This window comes from Sorex araneus, chromosome 2, assembly GCF_027595985.1.
Source record: "Sorex araneus isolate mSorAra2 chromosome 2, mSorAra2.pri, whole genome shotgun sequence".
NCBI classification, from domain to species: domain Eukaryota; kingdom Metazoa; phylum Chordata; class Mammalia; order Eulipotyphla; family Soricidae; genus Sorex; species Sorex araneus.
This window is the reverse complement of record NC_073303.1, coordinates 322,605,759-322,630,202: the sequence shown is the minus strand read 5'-3', so window position 1 is coordinate 322,630,202 and position 24,444 is coordinate 322,605,759. Positions and strand designations below refer to the sequence as shown.

At 36.9% G+C, this 24,444-nt stretch overlaps 1 protein-coding gene across 3 annotated transcripts in view; it reads right to left on the bottom strand.

The window, feature by feature from the left end:
- Window positions 1-24,444, bottom strand: part of PIEZO2 (piezo type mechanosensitive ion channel component 2) — a 455,202-nt gene that overhangs the window by 298,869 nt on the left and 131,889 nt on the right. For all 3 annotated transcript variants that reach the window (XM_055127104.1, XM_055127105.1, XM_012933496.2), the window contains exon 3: window positions 4,079-4,204. In XM_055127104.1, coding sequence (XP_054983079.1) covers window positions 4,079-4,204 — 126 coding nt within the window. The remainder of the gene's footprint in view (window positions 1-4,078; window positions 4,205-24,444) is intronic.

Here is a 24,444-nt window from a genome sequence, read left to right as displayed (position 1 = left end):
TGAAAAAAATGCTCTGCACCACTAATTATCAGGGAGATGCAGATCAAAACAACAATGAGATACCACCTGATACCACAGAGACTGGCACACATCCAAAATAACAGAAGCAATTGGTGTTGGTGTGGATGTGGGGAGATAAAGAATTATAGATGTGGGTATCTCTCATTGCTGGTAGGAATGCCGACTGGTTCAGCCTTTTTTGAAAACAATATGGACATTTCTCAAAAAATTAGAAATTGAACTCCCATTTGACCCAGCTATAGCAATTCTAGAAATATCTCGGAAATGCAAAAATGTACAGTAGAGATGACATCTGCACTTGTATGTTTATTGCAGCACTATTAACAATAGCCGGAATCTGGAAAAAACGTGAATGCCTGAGAACAGATGACTGGTTAAAGAAACTCTGGTATATCTACCCAGTGTTATACTATGCAGAAGTTAGAAAAGACAAAATCATGAAATTTGCACAAGTGGATAGACATGGAGACTATCATTGTAAGTGAAATGAGTCAGAAAGAAAGGGACAGACATAGAATGACTGCACTCATTCGCTGAATATATAGTAACATAATAGGAGACTATTATGACTATTTAAGAACAGTAGAGATAAGGGCCAGGAGGATTGCTCCATGGCTTGGAAGGCCAGCTCATGTGCTGGGGTAAAAAACACCTGGGATAGAGAACAGATCACTAAGTAAATGATGGTTGGAGGGATTGCTTGGGAAGGTAGATGCGTGCTGAAAATAGACTATGGACCAAACATGATGGTCGCTTAGTACCTGTGTTGCAAACCATAACACCCAGAAGAAGAGAGAGAGAGTATGAGGGAATGTGCCTTCCACAGAGGCAGGGGGTAGGAAGAGGTGGGGGTGGCAGAAGGCATAGTGGGAACATTGGTGGTGGAGAATGAGCATGAGTGGATGGATGGGTATCCGAACATTGTATGACCAAAAAGTAATCATGTAAGTTTTTAAATCTATAACTGTATCTCATGGTGAGTCATTGAAATAAATGAATAAATAAATAAAAATAAAGTGGAGGCATTTGATTCACCTTAGTTAATGAATTTAAATCTTTATCTGTGAAGAAGTCAAAAGAAGAGCAAATGTGTAAAGGGAAGAGGAGGGATATGGAGATGTGTGGGTTTGGTATAAACTATATGTGTAAAGATGGTATGCATTGTGTATATGATGTTCATATGTATATGTTAATGTATAAGTTCAGGCTTCCTGGATTTATTTTTATATAAAAGATCATACAGAGAAAATATATTTATAAATGTGGAGAAAGGAATGCTGATATGCTATCAAATTTTAATTTTGATATTCGTGGAATTCTAGAAAATTATGATCTTGAATAGAAAAGTGGATAAACTAAAGTCACAAAGATCAGAAGAATCAGTAGAAATACATTCTATTTCTTAATCTATACACCCTCTAGTATGATCCTTTCTATTTATTTAGCTCCTAAAGTTATTTTCAGAAATATGCAAGATATATACTTATAAGCTCAAAATGTTAAAAATATGAGTTGTGGATGGGGAGACAGTTCAAGAGTTCAAAGGGAGATAGTTCAAAGCCCCCAGATGAATCCCTAGCACCACATGATCCTCTAAGTACTGAATAAGAAGTAGCTTCCAAGAACCAATGAGTGTGGTACTCACCAAAAATTTGATAAAGTATGAATATTGTGTGACTAAAATAGTTTGGTAATGTAGAATCATTATTTATAAAGTAGCATTTCATTTAGACAACAATTATACCTGTAAATACTTTCTTATAATCCTAGGGTTGCCTTATTAAGAAATATGCAAAGGATGTTGACTGAGAAGTACTACAAAATATTCTCACTGTTGCATTGTCTTCCCGTTGTTCATCAATTTGCTCAAGTGGGCACCAGTAACATCTTCATTGTGAGACTTGTTGTTACTGTTTTTGGCATATCCAATACACCATGGGTAGCTTGCCAGGCTCTGCTATGCAGGTGGGATACTCTCGGTAGTTTACTGGGCTCTCAGAGAGGGACGGAGGAATCGAACCCTGGTTGGCCGTTTGTTCACACCCTACCAGCTGAGCTATCGTTCCAGTGCTACAAAATATTATTAACATTTATATCTAAGTACTAAAAGGTATGAGCCTGGAAAACATAATCAATGTTCTTTAACATTATAACATAACTCTGGCAGCATTATTTAAGCATTATTTGATCAACATTTAATATTAAGATTGTTTAAATAAGCTTCAGAATTATATTAACAATAATGATTACTGAATCATGAAAATTAAGTGATGTACCAAAATATATTCTAATATAAATGAACTTTAAAAACACTATACTAAGTGAAAGAATCCAGAAACAGAATTTCACATATTGTGAAATTTCTTTTTAAATAGAAAATTCCCCTAAAAGGTAGCTCTAATAAAAGAGGTTGTCTATGGACAGGTGGAAATGGAAATGGTACTTTCTTAAAGCGTTCATGGAAAAGGATCACAATTAATGGTGATTCTTGCACAACCTAAAACCTACAAAATTTTATAACATAAATGGGTAATTTTTATGGTAGCCACATTTAACAATATTAATATATTTAAAAATCGAGATAAGCTTTAAAACACGCACCAGTAGATCATCTCATGGTTGTGCCAAAATCATAAATTATAGAAATCTATACAGTGTAGCCAACTACATATTTAGCCTATATTGTATGACCTACTGGTACCATTATTATATATCCTTTCTGTCACTGACAAAAAGATGATTCAAAAATGCATGTCTGTGTATGAGTCACATTTTAATTTGAAAAACATACACACATATGATATAGATATTAGATTAGAAATCATTTTTATAATAATTATTATCAGGTGAAATCTGAACTCAACATGGCCAAAATATTAACTTTCATGTATAAAGTTTAGCTGCCAAAAGAGTTATTCAGGGATATATAGTGAATATTCTATGACAATTTATTATGAACGTATCGGGACCAGAGAGAGAGTAGAGTGGGTAGGGTACTTGCCGTGCACATGGCTGACCACAAGGCTCCCACATGTGGGAGCCTTACCAGGAGTGATCCCTAAGCACAGAACCAAAATTAAACCCTGAGCACGGTCAGGTATGGCCCACAAACAAACAAAACTTCATAATATTTTTGCTAATACTCTGATCCAGGAAGATGATAGGTTTTTTAATATTATTTGCTTTCTCACTTATAATGATGGATCAAGACATTCTAACCCACAAATGGTTTCCTCAAACAAAAATTGGCAATTTAAAACTGTCATTATAATCAACTTCAAATAGTTCAGGGTTTCTTGTTTAACTTAAAACATGTGAAATATATTACATCTATTTTAAATGCACTGTAGCTACAGAGAGCATTATGTGTTTAGTTTTTCAGTACCCTCACAGTGATTCATAATATATATATATATATTCGCTAATTATATATATATATATGAAACATGGATAGCAAGGATCAGCAAACTACTGCTTGGGGCCAATTCAGTGAGCTTCGTGTTTTATAAATTAAGCTGTTTTGCTACATTAAAAAAAAAAGAAAACACAAGGTAAATGTTAAAGCAAAAATTGAACTGGATCAATTTTAGTTTCCCTATGATTATTGCTTAATAAAATAAAATAACTAAATTAGCTAAAAATCAATTATAATGAGTATAAAATACATTATTTTCATATAAATAGCAATAACTAACTTCCAGTTTGAGAAAAATGTGTAATTAAATATTTTCTCATAAAGACCTGAAATCTCATAGAATGAGGTCATGGCCATTTATTATTTTTTAAATATTCTTTATCAAGTTAGCAAGAGTACATGTATTGTCTCATCAGCGGAAGTTCCAGGGACTAAATATAAATTATGATATGTTTGTATTATGCTGAAAGTTCATTCATTGACAATTTTCCATGGGAGGGTCTTAATATATATATAGTATGTAGGGTAGCTAAGTCACCAAAATTATCATGAACTGTATTGCACACTTTTCCATGAATACTATGGAATATACAGTTATTATGTATTGATATAATGTGAGAAGAAACCAACCACAATACTCACAGTTGTAACCAGGTGCAATGCGGTGTTGAGCTTCAAGACTAGCCAATGTGATGTGAAAAATGATGTGAAGCAACAGGAAAGAAAGACTGGTGAAGCAAAGAGACTTTAACAAGCGTCCTGTATGTCCTAGGGCATAAAGAAAAATACAGATTGTGAAGGAACATAAGATCAAACAGATGCATGGTGATCTTAATACAGTTAAAACATGTTTCTATGCAGTGTATTATGCAACCATCCCAAAAGTACATGAAGTGTCACAAGTACTCTATGAATTAGCCATCTAATATGAAAACCTAGCCTTTCTCCTTGTAAAACTGTAAAATTAACTTAAGATACAGTGTGAAAGAACATTTCATTTCTATTTTTCACACAATATTCTACCAGGAAATGAAAACACAAAAATGACCCTGATCTGGAAAATTTTATGATAGTTGTTCTAATTTTAAAGGAACAGACAATCCCTATTTTATAAAGTAGTTCTAGGAAGTAATAAAGAGGATACATTACCTAAAACATTTGATGAAAGCAGAGTACTTTAATTTTAAAGTTAGATAAGTCTAAAAAAGGAAATTATAAGCCAATTTCATTTATGAGCATAGGTAAGGAATACTTTTGAAAGTCACTGGCTAATCAACTGAAATAGTCTAGTTAAATATATCATAACAAGCTAGGGTTTTTGCAGAAAAAGTGTGGTTTAACATGAATAAATCTGTAAATCACACACTAGTGGGCTGAGGTCATGGATTACTGAATGAATTCAGAATTGGAGACAACAGTTTTATATATTTAATTTTTTCATAATTAACCTTATCCTGTCATAAAACTCTCTTGTAGTTGAAGAATAAATTGTTCAAACGTTCAACAGAGATCAAAGGACCAAGTAACTATAAGAATAGAAGTCAATATCCAGGTCCTTCATTTACCACTGTCCTTAAAACTTCTTGTTACAGTTGTTATATTTGCTTAGGAGTCACACCCAGTGGTACTATCAGGGGCATGATGCCTGGCTCTGTGCTCAAGACTAACCCTTGGCAGTGTTCAGGGAGCCAGATGTAGTGCCAGGGATTCAAATCAGGGTCAATTTAATACAGAGCAAGCATCATAATCCCTATACTATTGTTCTGGCCTCAACTCTGGGGCATAAATTAAACAAATCCCCAGGCCTTTGAAACTCTAAAATTCTCTATATAAATAAAATCTAACCATTTTGTAAATATAAATAGATAATATATACCAACACCTTAATATTCATATATAGATGAACATATAAGTTAAATACACATATATAGGATATACAGCTTTAATGTTTAGCCATTTGTAAGTACACAGAGATCATTAAGATCTAACCAGAAGGTTACATGATCTCATTTCAACATACTTCACTGGTCAAAATTGCTATACATAGCCTAAATGACTGTATGACAAATGCAATGTCAGGAGAGCAAATTGTGATGTGCCGTTAAAAAACTGATACACCATAAATTGAATATATCTTTAGCTGATATTATACAATCTCATAACAGAGAGTGAATGCTTACCCAAAACGTTTCTACTAAATTTCTTGCAATATTTTACTATCAGACCAAAGTAGAGCATAAAAAAAGCACGTAGTTTATAATTAATTATTTCAACCACCATGTTACCCTGTAATTATCATTCTATCATGTACTAATTTCTGCCATCCTGATCAATTCCATGTTCTGAACTCAGAGAATTTCTTTTTCTTTTTTCTTTTCTTTACACCTGGCGGTACTTAGGACTTTCTCCTGGCTCTGTCTGCCTTCAGGGATCGCTCCTGGCAATGCTCAGTGGACCATATATGGTGCCAGGGTTCAAACCTGGGTTGTCAGTGTGCAAGGCAAGAGCCTTACCCACTGTACTATCACTCCAGCCCTACGAATTTTTATGATTCAAAAATCAACTTGAAGTCTCAGTGAAAGCTCACAGGCACTTAGGACAGAGGAATCCACAAAATGTTCTCAATAAAAATACCTAATTGCTATTGTAAGTGAAATATACAGGTGCAGGATGTTACAGACATTGAATATGTAAGTAAACATGTATTTTATTCTTAAATGCATTTTTATATTTGTCTAACTTTTGACATATTATAGTCTGGGCAGGTAACTTCAACACAACATAATGCAATCGTTATTAGAGTCTCTAGCTTTTGGGAAAATGGAAAGATCAAAATAAATGGAAGCAGAGGCAAGTGGATAAATCTGTTTATATTTTTGACTTACAGGGACAGATGTTTAAGTAGCACTGTAGCACTTTCTTCCCATTGCTCTTTGATTTGGTCGAGCGGGCACCAGTAACGTCTCCATTGTGAGACTTTGTTACTGCTTTTGGCATATTGAATATGCCATGGGTAGCTTGCCAGGCTCTGCTGTGCAGGCGGGATACTCTCGGTAGCTTGCCAGGCTCTCTGAGAGGGATGGAGGAATCAAACCCCGGTCAACCTCATGCAAGGCAAACATAGCAAGGCTGTGCTATTGCTCCAGCAGGAAGGGTGTTTGCCTTGCTCATGGCCTTGCTCATGGCCTTGCTCATGGCCGACCCGGATTTGATTTCCAGCATCCCATATGGTCCTCTGAGCACCACTGGGAGTAATTCCTGAGTGCATGAGCTAGGAGTATCACCAGGTGTGACCCAAAAAGCCAGACGTTTAAGTAAGATCAATAAAATAACATATAATCATAGCTATATCATATAAACAATTAGGTTTTATTTATCAAGAATCTATGTGTAGAGGCATTTCTATTGTATTAAGGATCTATGTTAATTTTACATAACACAAAATAGAGTTTTAATGGGTATAGTGGCATTTCCTATATTTACAATGTTGGACAAATTTTGCCATTACTTCCAAAACACTCTCATCACTCCAAAAGCATTCATTAAGTAATTGTTTACTATACCCCTCCTACTCACTCCTGACAATCTGGGGTCAGCTCCTGTCTCCATAGATAATTCATGTAAATATCATCTATAGTATATGGACCTTTGTGTCTGAATATTTTTCATTGAACATAGTATTCTCAAGTTTCACCCAAGTGTTGGTCCTTCATTCTTTGTATGGATGAATACTATTCCACCGATTATCTGCTGATGGATATTCAGGTTGTGGACTGTAAGTGTGTGCCTAATCTGTCTACACATGTGCTAGAGTATCTTTTGTCAGTTATTTTAAATACATTCACAGAAGTGGAACTGCTATATAATTATTGCATATCTGTTTTTTTGGATGAGCAACTATTTTCCATAGCAGGTGCACCATTCTCTGTTCCAACCAGATATATACAAGGTTTCCTATTTCTTCATGTCTCCACAAGGCTTGATGATTTTTATTTCTCTCCCTACCAGGGGCCCTGAGAATGGGAGGAGGTGTATCAGGATCACCTCAGGGCATGTGGTGGTACTAGAGTTTGGAATCCTGGTCATGTGATTGTTGGACACAATTTAAACCACAGAAACACTTTCTGGGGAACTAATGTTAATTATTCTAATGGCCAATCTAGTGAATACCAAATAGTATCTTATTATGATTCCACTTTGAATTTTGCTAATGATAAGGTTAAATATTTTTTCATGTGCTTGGTAGTAATATCTTCTTTGAAGAAGACACACAATTCTATTTTATTGGTCTGATACCAATATTGCAAATTGCTTATACTTGATATTGATGTATACAGAAGATCCTTGAATCCATATATACATGCATTTTATTTAAGACAAATAGAAATGTCTTTTCATCTTGGTGATTTTTTTTGGTGATTTTTTAACATTCTTCTCTCTAGCTTAGTTTATGGTAAGATAATAATAAGAACACAGTGGATAACACATATAACATACAAGAGGCTGTTTGTTTGGAGTTAAGTTTGGAAAAGGGAAAGTCAAAAGGTATACGCAGATTTTTGGATTGTTTACCCTTAATCCTGAATTTTTTAAGAATCAATGATATATATTTTATAATGTTAGCTGCTTTCTTAGGTGAGGATGCAAAGAAACTGACTCTGAGAGTGAGATTGTATACAGGAGATTACCTGCAGGAGCTCTCAGCAAACACCCAGAGAGTTAAGGAGGCAGGAGTAAGCCAAGGGAGAAGCTGGACTGGAAGACAAGAGACAAGTGCAGGACCATGGTCCTGGTCTTTGGGGAGCACCAATGCTCAACTGGTCCTTCGGTGTCCTCTAGAACTGAAGCAAAGGGACTAAGATTTTGTACTTAACTACTACTGACCAGTAATTGGATTTGTGCTGCCCTCAGATTTGGGTGTGACCTGGGCAAGGCATATTACTAGCAGTAAAGCCAATTACTGGGGAGAAACTCAGCTCTGAGAAGCACACTCCTAGAACTGATTGAAGTATGTACCATGATCGTGAAGATTAGAGCCAGCACAGTAACCTCAGTCCAGACACTGATTCGCCTTAAAGTAAAAACATCCTTATAGGGTACAACTCCAACAGAGGGAGTGTGTCATGGCTAAAAGTGAGGCTGGAATCAGCACTGAGGGGCAAAGGAGCAGTTGCAAGGAGGAAGGAAGTTCCTTCAGCATCAATATAATACCCATTGCAACTAAGAATACCTGGGACTTTCAAGACACAGGACAGTTCTTACTTTGAGGTTTGCCTTTTGCTCTAACACATAAATAAAACTGGTAGCATGTGAAGTAGATCACCAGAAAGATCAGACCAGTCACCATCGCTTCTCTAAGGGTCAAGCACTGAAGAGAAATGTAAACTGGCCTTGAAACAGGCAATGGAAATCAAAGTCAGCACCATAATGAGAAGTGGCTTACATGCTGGGGTTAAGGAGAGCACTGTTAGGAACAGCAATTGAAACAAAGGTTTTCATAAGTCTCTCTCCTACAGATTTTAAAGGAATATTGGAATAGAATTTGTTTCTAGCCACTTTAATTCCCAGTTTTTATGGAGTTATGAAAACTGCTTAGGGAGGAGAAAGTACTGGGGACATTGGCAGTGGTAAACTGGTAGAGGGATGCGTGTTGGAATGTTGTATGACTGAAACCCAATCATAAACAGATTTGTACCTGTGTATCTCTTGGTGATTCAACAAAAAATTTTAAATAAATAAATACATTTAAATGTTTTTCTTAGTATGAATAAAAAAACATAATTCAAAAACACATTAAGAAAATGACAGCTAGTAAAGAGACTGAGAATGGATTGACAAAAAGTAAAATGAAAATTATGCCACATGCAAAAATGACATCAAACTAACTTGCTTGCCATATTTTTAGAATAAATTAATTAAACTGTAAAAAATAAAACTTCCCTTTACAAATAGACAAAACTAAAATAAAGAAGATGATATTGGAGATAAAAGAAATGCATGACTTAGAAATTTAAAATACCATTTAGTTAGATGAATCAACAGATGAATTAAAATCTACCCTGGATAAAGAAAAATATAAATAAATTTAGTAAACTGGGTTAAAGGATTGAAGAACTTACTGAGAACTTACAAAAATAAATGAGAAAATAGAAGTTGAGAGAGTTGAGTGATCATAAATATGAAAGATACATTGAAGGAATTCAATATATTTCTTTGGGGGGGAGTTGGGGTGGGCGGGAACATGCCCAGTGGTGCTCAGGGCTTACTCCTGGCTCTGTGCTTAGGAATCACTCCTGGGGGTCTTGGGGGACCATACAGGGTGCTGGGGATTGAACCAGAGTTGGGCGATTCAAGACAAAGACAGTGTCCACTATCCGTCCTCTCAACATATTTTATTAATGAATTTCAGAAGAACAGCATAAACAATGAAATATTTTTGATAAATTGTTACATATTTATTTATTTGATTTATTCATGAATATGTTTTATCACAATTTTAGAATCATCTTGTTAAAGATTTCATTATCTCTAACAGAGAATAAGAACACTGAGATAGGAAATACTTTAAGAGGCAGGAAAGAAAAAGAACTGGATGAAGGGCTAGGGAAATTATTCAAAGGGCTAGAGCATACGCTCTGCAAGCAGGAGTCCTGCGTTTGATCCCCAGAACAACACGGTTCACCAAGCACTACCGGAAATGACCTCAGGAGCACTATAATAGGACTAACACCTGGTCAACATCACGCATGGCCCAAGCAAATCCTCGCCTTGGAAATATTTTTAAATTGCTGTAAATATAAAAAAGTATCACCATAGCACTGTCATCCCATTGTTCATTGATTTGCTTGAGTGGGCACCAGTAACGTCTCCATTGTGAGACTTGTTGTTACTGTCTTTTTTGGCATATTGAATACGCCACGGGGAGCTTACCAGGCTCTGCTGTGCAGGCAGGATAATCTTGGTAGCTTGCCAGCCTCTCCGAGAGAGACGGAGGAATCGAACCCAGGTCTGCTGCATGCAAGGCAAATGCCCTACCCGCTGTGCTATCACTCTGCCCATCAAAAAAGTAAGACTTAGAAAAAACGGAAAGTAAGTATTTTGTTTAAATGAGCTATTTAAAAACATTATAAAATGTACATGCTGATAGGTTGGAAGGAGTCAAATTTCTAGCAGAATTGTAAACAATAAGTTCTTTCCCTCTGGTGTTTTGAAAGATTTTAGCCAATGGCATAATTTTGTCTCTGCAGAGCAAAAAGCAGTCACAGACTCATGGATATACATGAGCCATGGCTCATTTTTCAGTGTGCTAGTTAGATTTTACTTAAAGCCACTGAAACTTGAATTTTATGTCCTGAAATAATTCTGGTAGTTTTTCCAATGGTTTATATGAGCTGGGTCACAGGTAAACAGTTTGGAGCAGAATTAGCTTTAGCCTCTAGGCTGTATGTATTTGGATGGGCTTTGCTCAGCTAAACGCAGCACACTGAAAAGCAAAATGTTCATCAACTAGAGAAACAAAAGAATTGAGCATTAATATTCAGTTACTCTTCTAGTAGGCACTTCACTGCATTGGTTTCATGTGTCTGAGGATCATTTGCCCCTATAATACTGGGCTGCTCAGTGCTCCAGAAACACAGAATTCACTGTCTGCTTTATATGGCTCTTTTCCCTGGATAGGACTCCAAACACACTTTCACTTTCTCTAATTTCACTAATTTCAAAAGGATATTGGACCAGAAATTAGAAGTTAAGGAATAAAGGATGCCTAATCCTTTCTACTATTCCATGTTTGGATTCAAGATTTTTATTTTTAAAATAGAGGTAAAAGACATTCTCATAAAATAATTGAATAAGTGTGAGCACCCAATTTCTCGGTCAAGTCTGAAGAACTGGATGATGGGACGGAAGCCAAAACAGATCATTCTGTTTCAAGCACTTAAATAAAATGATTTTCCGTGCACATTCTCACGGCCCTCCATGGGTGGGTTTGGCAAAGGAGAGCCAATACAAACATCCGGGGTGGATAGGAAGACTTTTCAGAGGATCAATTGATTGACAACTCCCACACGGAAAGAGTTTTATCTAAGCACAGTGAGTGAAGACTTTCTGGTGGAATGACCGGTGTGTTTGCATGAGGTCATGTACTGGCTTAAGCAAACATACTGAAACACAGCAGACAAGCAGAGCAGGCTCAGTGCTTCTGTACTGAGACAGACAGCAGCCCTGTGATGCACCTGGCCCTTGTCCTTCCAGGTCTTCCTGCAGAGGGGCAGTACTACATTTGAAGGCTGAGTGATGCTGTAGGGTTCAAGAATGTTCACCCTGTTTATTAGAGCATGGAGAAAAGTTTTCATGGAAAAGTGAAACTTCTGTGTTGGGGCTTTTTGCCAGTTCAGTAGAAAAACTAAACTCCTAAGGGAAGTGAGTTAATGTTATTATTCTCTGTTGCTTTTACTTAATGTGTTAGGATGCTTGCAACTTTGACCCTCATCACCTGTTGTTTTGTATATTTTCCTGACATGGCGTGAGAAGGGTCAGGTATAACTGTGGTCAGCTCCTGACAGCATTAAACTTCTTTTTTATTATTGTTTTGTTGTTGTTTGGGGCTATAGCTGGAGATGCTAAGGGCTTACTCCTGGCTCTGCACGGCTCTGGCAGTGCAAGGAATACCAAACGGGGTACTGAGGATTGGATCTAGGGCTACTTCTTGCAAGGCAAGCACCCTACTCGCTGTACTATGACACTGACCCCACAGAAAACTTCAAACTGCCCCATTCCAAGACTGCATTTTCTCAAATTGAAAGAAATCATTAGTGGCAACCCCCCAGGACACAGAGCTTGAAAGACCAGCCATACCTCCACTGGCTCGCTTTGGGTAGAAATCCTACAACAGATAAACCGAGACACTGGCAGACTCAGCTTTGAAATATCATCAGGACAGACCCTGCTCCATTCACCTTAGTTTCTGGGAATTGACACATTTCTCAGAGCTGTACTCTTGCATTCATCCTCAGAGGAATGATAGGCACCCCTATTAGCAAGGAGTCATTTGGGAAACAAAAAGTATTTGTTTCTTAGATAATTCAAACTATAAGAAAGAAATACATTTGATGTCCACCCATATCATTACTTTCATCCAACATACCATGGGGAATTCGTGTGGAGAGAGGGAGAAAAGATAAAATCAACACATATACAACAAAACCTTTCTCTGCCAAAATTCAGAAGGATGATTATTTTCTAAGAAAAATTTGAGTTTAATGGATTTTATTTATGAGAACTTATCTTAATAATTCATCATTCAAAAGATGAAAAAGTACATCAAATTTGCATTTCCCAAATTTTCGCCAGATTCCACACAATATAGTTCTATCCAACATACTGTTCCAGATATTGATTTGTGCAACATTTTCCTAATGCTGGCCAGACTGTAAGCGCCCTGAAATATCACACCTCTCTAGATTCTTGATGCCTAGAGCAGTCCTGTGCAATAAAAGAGCCCACCAATGGTTACTAAGGGGAAATAATAAAAATAAAAGTCATATAAATAAAAAAGGTCTTCTTTGTGTAGTGCTCTTATATTGGCAAGAACACTTCATCAGACCAATAAGAAAGCCTCAACTTCTTGTTATTGTGTTAGGCCAGTTTGCCAAATTTTTCACCAAGGGACCTATAAATGATAATGAATGGGGGAAAACAATTAGGTTATTGAGTTCACTCGCCTCCACAGCAAGTTCATTCCCCGTGGAACAATCTTCCAGCTATTAGCTTTAGATGGCTCCTGAACAGAGCCATCCTGCAATTCTTTAGGAAAAGAGTAAACCTGAATCCAAAAAATAAAGTCTACTTGGTTCCAGTTCATTTGCTCATGCCCTGTCTCACTTTAGCTTTATCTTGTTCCCTTTGGCTTCTGTGATCAAGACATTGAGTTTGGTTCCATGTGATTGAGGGCTAAGCATGGATAGCTACAACAAGAGTTCACTTTTAGCTACACACGCAGATATTGAACCTAAGAATGCTGGGCACTTCATACACCTGAGAGATGTTAAATCAAAACGAGGTGTGAGCTAGTGACGCTTCATGCTTCCAGCTGCCCCCACTTTCATGCTAGCTTTTCCATTGCTCTATGGGATGCCCATCTTGGATGACTAGGAGACTCTGTCCTGGATGGCGATCAAGAGAGACTTTCTAGTCCGTTATCTTCTTGTTTTCCCCACAGGGAACATGTACCAGGTTACTGTGACTAAGTGCCTTGTGACTTGCTATGTTTATTTCCTCTAACCCTGAGCTTCCCTCTCATGCAGTGGAGGCCAGGCTGGGGCAGCTGTCAGCCACCAGGCCTTCTGTTTGTTGCTGTGCTCACAGGCAACAGAGCCATGATTCATTTGCCAAGGGTCTCCCGCAAAAGGCACACACTGTCCTTGAATTCTCCCACCAGCAACAGTATCATACCTTTTCAAAAGTCTTCCTTGACATGAATTTTTCTTCATTGCTGCAACGGATTTTATTCACTTCCCCTCCTGCATTCCATTCAATGTTGTCACAGAGTTTATATAATCTATCTACCACTCATATAATTATGTTTTTGTCTTAACTGACAATTGGGGTTTGTGTATATAAATACATAAATATTTTTGTGTGAAAAAATTATGATACTTCCCCCCCTCAATTCTTCCAAAGCAACTTTCTACCTAGCAAGAGCCACAGTTCATTTACACCAGAACCTGTCCTTACACTGGCAGTTAGGATTGAGGTTAGGATCAGTGGTTTTCAACCTTCCTACAACTGTGGACTGCTGGTTTAAGAGCAATAATTTACACTTTTCAAAAATCAGATACTCTTTACTTAGTCTTCGACAAGTTTAGGCCTTTATGAATTTAAATAAAAGGGAGAATAAATTTTCACTGAGTATATATTTATTAAAGCTCTATGCCTGTCTGATATTTAGGCCTTCTGACTCTTGGTTTAGAGAGGAATATGTTCTTCATTTTGCTGGGGTCTCAGATCAGTGATGCTAACTCTTCAGAAAGACCGTCCTAGTCACCCAACATTAAAGATGCAAACACCTTTGCCTTCATTCCAGGTGCTCTTTCACTGCTAAGCCCGTTTGCATGCTTCATTAGTGGTATTTACCTTATTTATTTCCTCATTTTTAAAATCATCGCTGCCTTTGGCTCTCATTTTCTCTCATATAAACTTCACATGTACAAGTATTTTGTTTATCCCTGATACATTAAAAGGTGTTTAGCAGATATTTAGCACACAACAAATTCTGGTTGAATGCATGAATAAAATGTGACAGCTGAATCTATTAATTCATATGTTAATTATACCTGTTGATACACATACATAGATCAGAATCTTAGAGATACTATTTAAAATTTTTAACCTTCACCTGATAAAAGACAGGGCATTAGTACATAGCAGGAAAGGAGACAAGAAGGATTAGTTCCCTCATTAAATACATAGAGACAAAAAAAATGTGTCTCGCAGTAGCCTATGGGTCTTGTATTCTCACAGTTACATCTGCTATGAAACAGTGCAGCCAAATTTACAAATTCCTCCTTCAATTTTTTTCTGAAAGCTATTCATATGCTTCTTTCCATTATTGATTACTTATGATATTCTGTCCTTGGCTTTTCCTTGGGTCTCATTTTTTTAATTTTATTCACAGGTTTCTGTCATACCTCCTATTTTTGATTCTTGGTAACTCACATCTCTAAACCTCTAGGCTGGCCATCTAGACCCCAAATAGCTTTTGTGGGATGAAACAATGTTTCATTATTCACATGTCTCCTTCATCCATTAAATATCTTCCTCCATCCACTCAAATACTTGCTGGCTGCATAATAATAGTATGGCTGCATACTATTTGCAGTCAGCATTGTAACATTTGTCCTGGTCACAAAAGTAACACTTAACCCTATACATTTCCAAAGTAATAGTTGACAATAGAAAAAGAGGCTTCAAGCTGTACTAAGGTTTAAGGCTAAAGAAATACTGCTTCTTACCAATCAAGTGCAAATAGTCTCCTGCTACTGACAGTTAAAAAGACTTTCATAGGTTTGGATAAACAGGAATATAAACATTATTGTATATAATGCTAATTGTTTAACTTTTTTTTATTATACCTGGTCCTGGTTCACCATTAAATTTTGCTACATAACTACTTATGTGTTTTTTGACAAGTTCTTCAGAATCTCCATGATTAATTTTCTTACTACACACAACTTTATTGTCTCAAAGAAAAAATTGTGCCAGAGTATTTTAATCCTAATCCACATGGCAAATTAACAGATATAGTTAATCTATGGTTTATAGTATGATTTATTGTAATTATTTATCAGACAATGTATCCCAAGTTCTCATAAAATTATTTTTGACTGATTAGCAGAATCTTGAGGGGTACAACAAGAAATGTAGAAATGAATTGCATCTTCTCTCAATATGCACATGAATTAAGAAATCCTGATTTTAAGGATTTTTTTCTTTTTTTGCTGGATTCCTCATTTATTCTCTAACTGTTTTCTCTGAAAAAAAAAAATCAACTTGGGATGGGTGTCTAAGAAAATGGGAATAACCAAAAATGTGTGTGGATATTTGGGAGTCATAAAATAACAAAGGGATGTAAATACATTCACTATTATTTTGTTCTTTGTGCTAAGTGTTCAAAGGAAGATGGGTCCCATCTCTATGTTATATATGAATACAAATACAAATTTGTATCCATAACCCCAAAAACAAAAACACTTAGCCCAAAGATAAAGCCAAACAGAATTTTGTGAAAGCATTTTAGTATTCATTGTTCTATAATAGCATGATAATATACATACAGCTATAATAATAGCTGAAATGTTAGATTAGCTTTCAGAGCTAATAAATTTATCTTTTTATTCAACATTAAGTTATTGTATGTTTATAACAAACAATAAACAGTGCAATGAGGGAAGTTATGCCGCTAATTACAAGTTGTTAACTCAAGTCCTTTAGTCTAACTTCACAAGGAGCCTTAGGAAATTTTAAAACACCTTTTTTTCTTTCTTTCACATTTAATTTTCAAATTAAATAGCTTACCTATTCATTCATTGAATACACTTAGTATTTGTTTTCTATAGTTGAGTTTTGGAAAGTATCTTAATTTGTTTATATTCTCAGCAATTAAAATTTAATGGTGTTGAGTTGATAAATATCATCAAACTAAGATCAGAAATATGAGTCAGCAGGCTGAGCACACACTTTGCACGGAAGAGACCTGGAGTGTGAATCCTGGCACTGGGTGAGACCCCCGAGTACCACTAGGAGCATCCACAAGCACTGAACTGGGAGGAACCCCCAAGCACTCCGGCTGTGGCACAAAAACAAAAACAAATATGCAGATGTATCAAATGAAATCTATCCTGCCTGTTGGAATCATTATACCACCAGGCAGAGTTTGTTGGTTTTTCTTTCATGTAAATGAGAATTAATGTATGATGATACTTTCCCTTTTGTAGCTATTTATTTAAATATATATTTTAATACTTCCAAAGACCTTACTAATGCCTCCAATTAGAAGACTTAAATTTAAACATATTAGATACATTCACTTTAAAACTTTTATATAATAAAATTACATATAATTATATAAAATATAATTTAATGTTATTGACAGGAGTTCTATTTCCTATTACATTTTCCTCCATCATTCAAGTGCTATAATTTCCCTTGCTTTAGGAGAAACATCTTCAAAAAATGTAATTACTTGCTCTTCAATTTGTGTCCCTAAAGATAACTAAGTCCATGATTCTTGATAAATGTATATAAACTATAAAACATGCATATTATTGAAAACAGATCAGTAGATTGTATATAATAATCAGTAGATTGTATGTATCATTTGAAAAATTGAAAAAATAAGGTTTGTAGCGACTAAATAAGCAGATATTCCCTATTCTTGAAGATAAAATACAGTTTTTTAAACTATACAAATTTGGATTAGTTACTTATAACTTTAGGAAATCATTATCTGTATTCTCTTTTAATTTATTTAAATGTTTTGTTATAATATACAAATACTAGATAAAGCTTTTACCCACAGCATTTAATGGGGGCCGCAGCAGTAGACTAGGAGCCACCCAGTAGGACAGGGGACACAGGAAGTCAACAGGATTAGGAAGAAGCCATGGCCAGAGAAGTCTGAGAAACACTGGTCTAGAAGGCCACTTAAGGTGACAATTTTTAGCTGATGTTCACATTCCTCATTATAAGAGATAACAAAATAAAAATATCTTTACATCTTTAACCCAGAAAATAAGCTAGTTTTTCTTTCTATCCATTGGTCTGTAAAGCAATGTAATGTGTGATTTTATCTTCCACAGGCATTGGCAACATTTTTCATTTCTGATTAAAATTTTTCCTTCTTCATTTGAAAAGTTGTTCAGTTCAGCTCCCTAAGATCTTCGTGCCTTAGTTTCAAAAATCTAATAATATGCTATCTTAGTGACAAAAAGGACTTTGTTGATGAAATTAAGGGTCTTAGATGATCCCAGTTGGCATTGTTAGAGTTTGAAAAGTGGAGGATGCAGGCAGGAGAGGGACGGAATAATGATACAGATTTGACCAGTCATTGCTGACTTGGGATTGAAAGTGAACACAATGCAAGTGATTCCCTGGAAGTTTTTACAATCGGGAAATGGCAAGAGAATGGGATCTCCTCCTTTCAGGCATCTAAAATCCATACCTTAGATTAAACTTTTGTGTTAATTTAATGTGCTAAATTTGGAATACAATGAGAATGAGGAAAATCTCACTGAATGCAATAAGGATGAAAAGGGAGAGAAAAGATAGAGGGCTGAGGAGACTTAACAGTGTTGTCAAAGCAAGGCTTTATCTTTAGGGATATGGGATCAGTTTTGAATCTCTGGCATTGTGATTGAAAGAAAAATGTGCCCCCCCAAAAAAACCCCCGATGTAATCAAATAATATTCAAAATACTTAAAACAAAAATGGATCACGTGAGTTTAGTTCTTATTTAAACTGGATTTAAGGACCTTTATTTTTTCTTGGGGAAGGGGTATCTGGGTTTTAATATTCAGTCATTCGAGTCTACCATAGAAAGCTATTCTAAAGAAATAAAAATGAAACCAAATAAAAATAAAAATGAAAGAGCTGAGTGTTCTCTTTTTCATAGCCTGAGGATCCTAGAAATTGTGGTCTTTCCTCTCAGGACAAACAAACAAGTATAAGGTGGGAAACTAAACAATCAGGAGGTCTGGTGTGTCAGATCTTCAAGGTGTAAAGGAGGAATTGGCATTCAGTCATTTGGATTTGCAATCTTAGATGAGCAGGTGATGGTATGTATGAACTACTGATGTTCACAAATACTGAAGTTTTCACTAGCAAATGGTAGATGGTCCCTTTCTTTATAATTCAGTGAACAGAAATTTACCTTTCTATTCCTCCAGACATCTTAATCCGCTTGCAAAATTCTTGAAGTCACATTACCTCTTTGTGTCATCTCTGTCAACCTCTGAGAAATTTGGGGCTTTCTGTTTTATGTTGACCTCTGTGCTAGAATAATAACCTAGTTGTGGTTTGAAGCAGCATCACCCTCCCCTGATACCACCGTCATTCAGCTGAAAGAATTCTCTTTGACTTGTTTCATTGAGGCATTAAGTTTCCCACATCATCACTAAAGCAGTTTTTCACAAAGTGGGTGATAAACTAGAACAATCTTCTCCCCCACATCTCTACCCCGCAACCCAGAGTAGTGGCCTTGGGAACAAATCACAGTTGTTTTCTGCTTGTTCACTTAAAAAAGGTAAGTATCCATGTGGTATGCTAAGTGGTTTTTGTTTCTGAAAGGGAGGCAATAGGCCAGGAATAGAACCTCTGCTTTAAAAACGATGATTAGTATGTGATGAGGTTCTTTATCGGACCACACACATGTTGGACTGTAATCATTCCTAATGAATGAGAATGTTGCATTCTGTAATTCTTAACTCTGGAAAATTCATTTGGCCAAAAGATGATTGATGTGTTTAATTCACAATCCCCCAACCTTGCCTAAAAAAGCAAATTTTAAGGCCAGAGTTTAAAATACAGTAGGTAGGGTATTTGCCTTACACAATTTTGAATCCTGCACCCCATATGGTCTCCTAAGTTCTCGTAGGAGTGATCCCTGAGTGCAAAGTTAGGAGTTAACCCTGAGCACTGCAGGGTAAAATGGAGATTTTTCTTTTCCTGGTATGTTGATGCCCTTGAATTAGTGACTAAGGTATAGATTGGTAAACTCAAAAACACATATTGATGAATGCTTAAGTTAGTTTCCTATTTCTATTGTAACAATCACAAAGCACTGTACCACTGTAGCACCGTTATCCTATTGTTCATCGATTTGTTCGGGCAGGCACCAGTAATGTCTCCATTGTGAGACTTATTGTTACTGTTTTACTGTTTTTGGCATATCGAATACGCCATGGGTAGCTTGCCAGGCTCTGCTGTGCAGGTGGGATACTCTTGGTAGCTCACCGGGCTCTCTGAGAGGGATAGAAGAATCAAAGCCGGGTTGGCTGCATGCAAGGTAAATGCCCTACCCGCTGTGCTATCGCTCCAGCCCCTCCAAATAAATGTGCTCATATTTTCAGGGCTTAAAAATAGAATTATTCTGGGTGGTGGGAGGAATGCTAGGACCACTGTTGGTAGAAAATGGGCACTAATGGAGGGATGGGTACTTGATCATTGTATGACTGAAATGCAAGCACAAGAGTTTGTAAGTTTGTAACTGTACCTCATGGTGATTCACTAATAAAAACATTTAAAAATAGAATTATTCTATATGTTTCATATATTCATGATTAGGATTCAGTCATAAAGTGTTCCAATACCCATCCCTCTACCAGGGCACATTTACCAGCACCAGTGTCCCCAGGTTTCCTCCCATCATCCCCCTCCTAGCCTGCCTCTATGACAGACACCTTTTCTTCTCTCTCTCTCTCTCTCTCTCTCTCTCTCTCTCTCTTTGTCTTTCTCTTTCCTTTTGGGCATTACGGTTTACAATACAGGTACTGCAATTTTATCAGGGGTACCCCTTTACCTCCTTCCAACACTCAATTCTTGTCCAGTGTGATCATTTCTGGCTATTATTGTCCTACTGGTCCCTTCTCTATCTTACCCACCCTCCTTTGCTCACACACTGGTGGTAGATTCCAACCACTGACCAGTCCTCCTGCATCCTGTTTCCTTATCCTTGGATATTAGTTCCATACTATTTTTTAAAAATGTATATACATATACCGGGGCTGGAACAATAGCACAGTGGGGAGGGCAGGAGTAATTCCTGAGTACAGAGCCAGGAGTCATCCCTGAGCATTGCCGGGTGTGACCAAAAAAACCAATATATATATATATATATATATATATATATATGTTATCTATCATAAATAGGGGCTGGAGAGATAGTACAGTGGGTAGGGTGTTGCCTTGCACATGGCTGACCTGGGTTTGATTCCTCCATCCCTCTCGGAGAACCTGGCAAGCTACCGAGAGTATTCCAACCACAAGGCAGAGCTAGGCAAACTCCCCGTGGCATATTCGATATGCTAAGAACAGTAGCAACAAGTCTCACAATGGAGACGTTACTGGTGCCTGCTAAAGCAAATCAATGAGCAATGGGATGACAGTGATACAGTGATATATTTTTCTAATTTATAAATGATCTGACACATTGAAATTAGTAAAAATACTTCACAGTTACCTGTTAAGATTTGAGTGTTCTAACATTCTGATCCTACACAAATGCAATGGCTAGAAATACCTTTATGTAGTTGGAAAATTTACCCAAATAGCACATCAACCAAACATTTGATCTCAGGGAAATAGCTATGACATGAAATTTTAGTAAGGGGGTAGAGGGATATCACTGTCACTGTCATCCCATTGCTCATTGATTTTCTCGAGCGGGCACCAGGAACATCTCCATTGTGAGACTTGTTGTTACTGTTTTTGGCATATTGAATATGTCACAGGTAGCTTGCCAGGCTCTGCCATAAGGGCGAGATACTCTCGGAAGCTTGTCAGGCTCTCTGAGAGGGACGGAGGAATCAAACCTGGGTTGGCCGCATGCAAGGCAAATGTCCTGGCCGCTGTGCTATCTCTCCAGCCCAGAGGGATTATAAGAAAATTTAGTTATAAATATTGGTAGTTGCCGTTTGCCATCTTGACAGAGTATATGTCTTACAAAAGGAGAAGAATGAGTTAGGGTGTCCAGAGATAGAACTCAAGGGTCAGGAGCAAATGACTTGTATGAGCAAGGCCCTAGATTACATCCCTAGGATAGCCTGTCCTGCTACAACACCACTTGATATAGCCCTAGTGTTCCTCAGAACTTCTGAGACCAAGTACTGCTGCACTGCCACACCCAAGGATTCTTTTGAATTCAATATTATTTGATTGCATTCAAGTCCAACGCCTTAACCACTTAGCCATTGTTGCCATGGGCTGGAGTGATAGCATAGCAAGTAGGCGTTTGCCTTGCACGAAGCCAACCTGGGTTCGATTTCTCTGCCCCTCTTGGAAAGCCTGACAAGCTACCGAGAGTATCCTGCCCACATGGCAGAGCCTGGCAAGCTACCCGTGGTGTATTCAATATGCAAAAAACAGTAACAACAAGTCTCACATGGATATGTTACTGGTGCCCACTCGAGCAAATCAATGAGCAGTAACAGTGATACAATGGTTGATTGCATTCTGTTTTTTTGGTACTTTTTTCTTTCAATCACAATGCCAGAGATTCAAAACTGATCCCACATCCCTTAAGATGACGCCTTGCCTGGACAACAGTGTGAAGTCTCCTCAGACCTCTATCTTTTCTCTCCCTTTTCATCCTTACTACATTCAGTGAGATTTTCCTCATTCTCATTGTTGTATTCCAAAATTAGCAATGACAGAAACTCTTCATCCATTTATATTTAGACTTTATTGCAGAAAATATAATCAAGAGCTTGGGTAGGAGAAAGAAGGTGGGTTTTTGCTTACTCTTTACTCAGTTGGGGTAAGATGGAATTAGAGTGGCAGAAACAGGTTAGGTAGAATGGCAACGAATAAGATCAAAATAACAGAAAAGATATGAAAAGTGAAGGCGCAGAAAGTAAGAGAATGAAAGACACCTACAGAATAAAGGAGAAAATGGAAGCTGTGTTTAGGGTAAAACTCAGATCTACGCGCAGATGGGTCAATCAGAGGATATTAAACAAATAATCAAAGCCCATAGAATTCAAGGGTCAGGCGAGAATAGTGCTGAAATTTCTTAACAGCAGAGGGTCAGAAAAAAAATGCAAAGAAAAACAGACAAGTCATTTATATGTATAAGTTATTGGAGCAGAGGATAGGGATGCAAAACTAGGTTTGCAACCTCAGAAATTGCAAAAACCAAGAGTGGAAAGAACAGAAATTATTTCAGGATTCCAAAATTCAGGATTCTAGACAGAAAAAGAACAGAAATGTTTTCAGGATTCCAAAATTGTGCAGCCTCTATCGCAGCCACGAGATATCACATGCAATTCACAATCAGCAATAGAAAAACAAATTGTCTAATGTTGCTTTACGGCAGATCTGATTGTTGGGGTAAAATCTCAAATAATAATGGTGGGTCTGGTGTCAAAATATTAAATGTAATCAAAATAGAGAGAGAATAATGTGGAAATAATCTGTCACACAGGTAGGGAGGATATGGGGGTGTATACTGGGCTTTTTGGTGGTGAAAAATGTGCACTGGTGAAGGGATGGGTATTTCATCATTGTATGACCAAGACTTAAACCCAAAAGCTTTGTAACTGCTCTCACAGTGATTCAATAAATAAATTTACAAAAGGTTAAAAAAAAAAGAGAAACTGCTGAAGTCACTTTTTATCTCTGCTGAAGAGATGTATGTTTGTTCTTTAAGATCAAAATTTCCAAATGCCAACTGAAGGAATTTCCTTAGATGCCAGAAAAGTATTGAATAAAAAAACTGAATGATCTGTTCAAGGTAAGGAAGGAAACTTAGTCAGGAAGAGAGTTGTTTTAATGATAACCTCTAAAGTACCTAACAATTTTGAGTCTGGAGTCCACAATAGGGCCCTAGCCTGAAGCCTAGTCTTAGCTCCCTGCCCTTTTTAGATTATTGTGGTCTGCGGCGTGGCAGAAAATTCTCTGATTCTTCCATTTCACAGACAACTGCAGTGGACCTATAGAGCTTTAACCTCGCCTTCCACTGTTTCAACACTGAACAACATAACTGCAACTTCTATTCCTCCAATCTGACATTACAAACATCAGTATCTCTGGGGAAAGCCAACAAACCTGGATAAATTCTCACTGCTCCTTGAGACTGAACCACTCAGAACATTCCCTTGGGGATGAACTGAAAAGATTCACCTCAGAGCACAGCAGACACAAGGGAGAAGCAGCTTCAAAGCACACACCAAGTTTAGTAAGTGATAATAATAAATCAGAGGACTTGATCAATAGCAAATAGCTCTATAAACTCTAGGATAATAACTTTAGAGACACCATGATGAGCTCAATTAAACAATGATTCAGTCAAACCATGAGAAAATAACAGAGAACTACAGACAGAAGTGACAGAACTGAGGAATAAATAATCTAAAAGCACACTTTAATATGTAAAGATAATAGACCTAAATCTATAAATTATATTGAGAAAACCATAGGCAGAATGCTTCATGACACTGTATCTACAGATTGATGATTTAATCTGTAAAAAGATTTAATCAGTCAAATGAAGCAAAGATAAACAAATTGACTATATCAAACTAAGAAGCTGCTTTACCATAAAAGAAACAAAGACCAAAATTGGAAAATACAGATGCTCCACAGGTTGGGAAATGAAAACAAACAAACAAACAAACAAAAACCCACTCTACAGACTAGGAAGTATTTTCATATTACTCATTTGATAAAAGGCTAATTTCCAAGATGTATAAAGCACCTGCTTTATACAACTGTCCAATATATTCAAGAGAAACGGT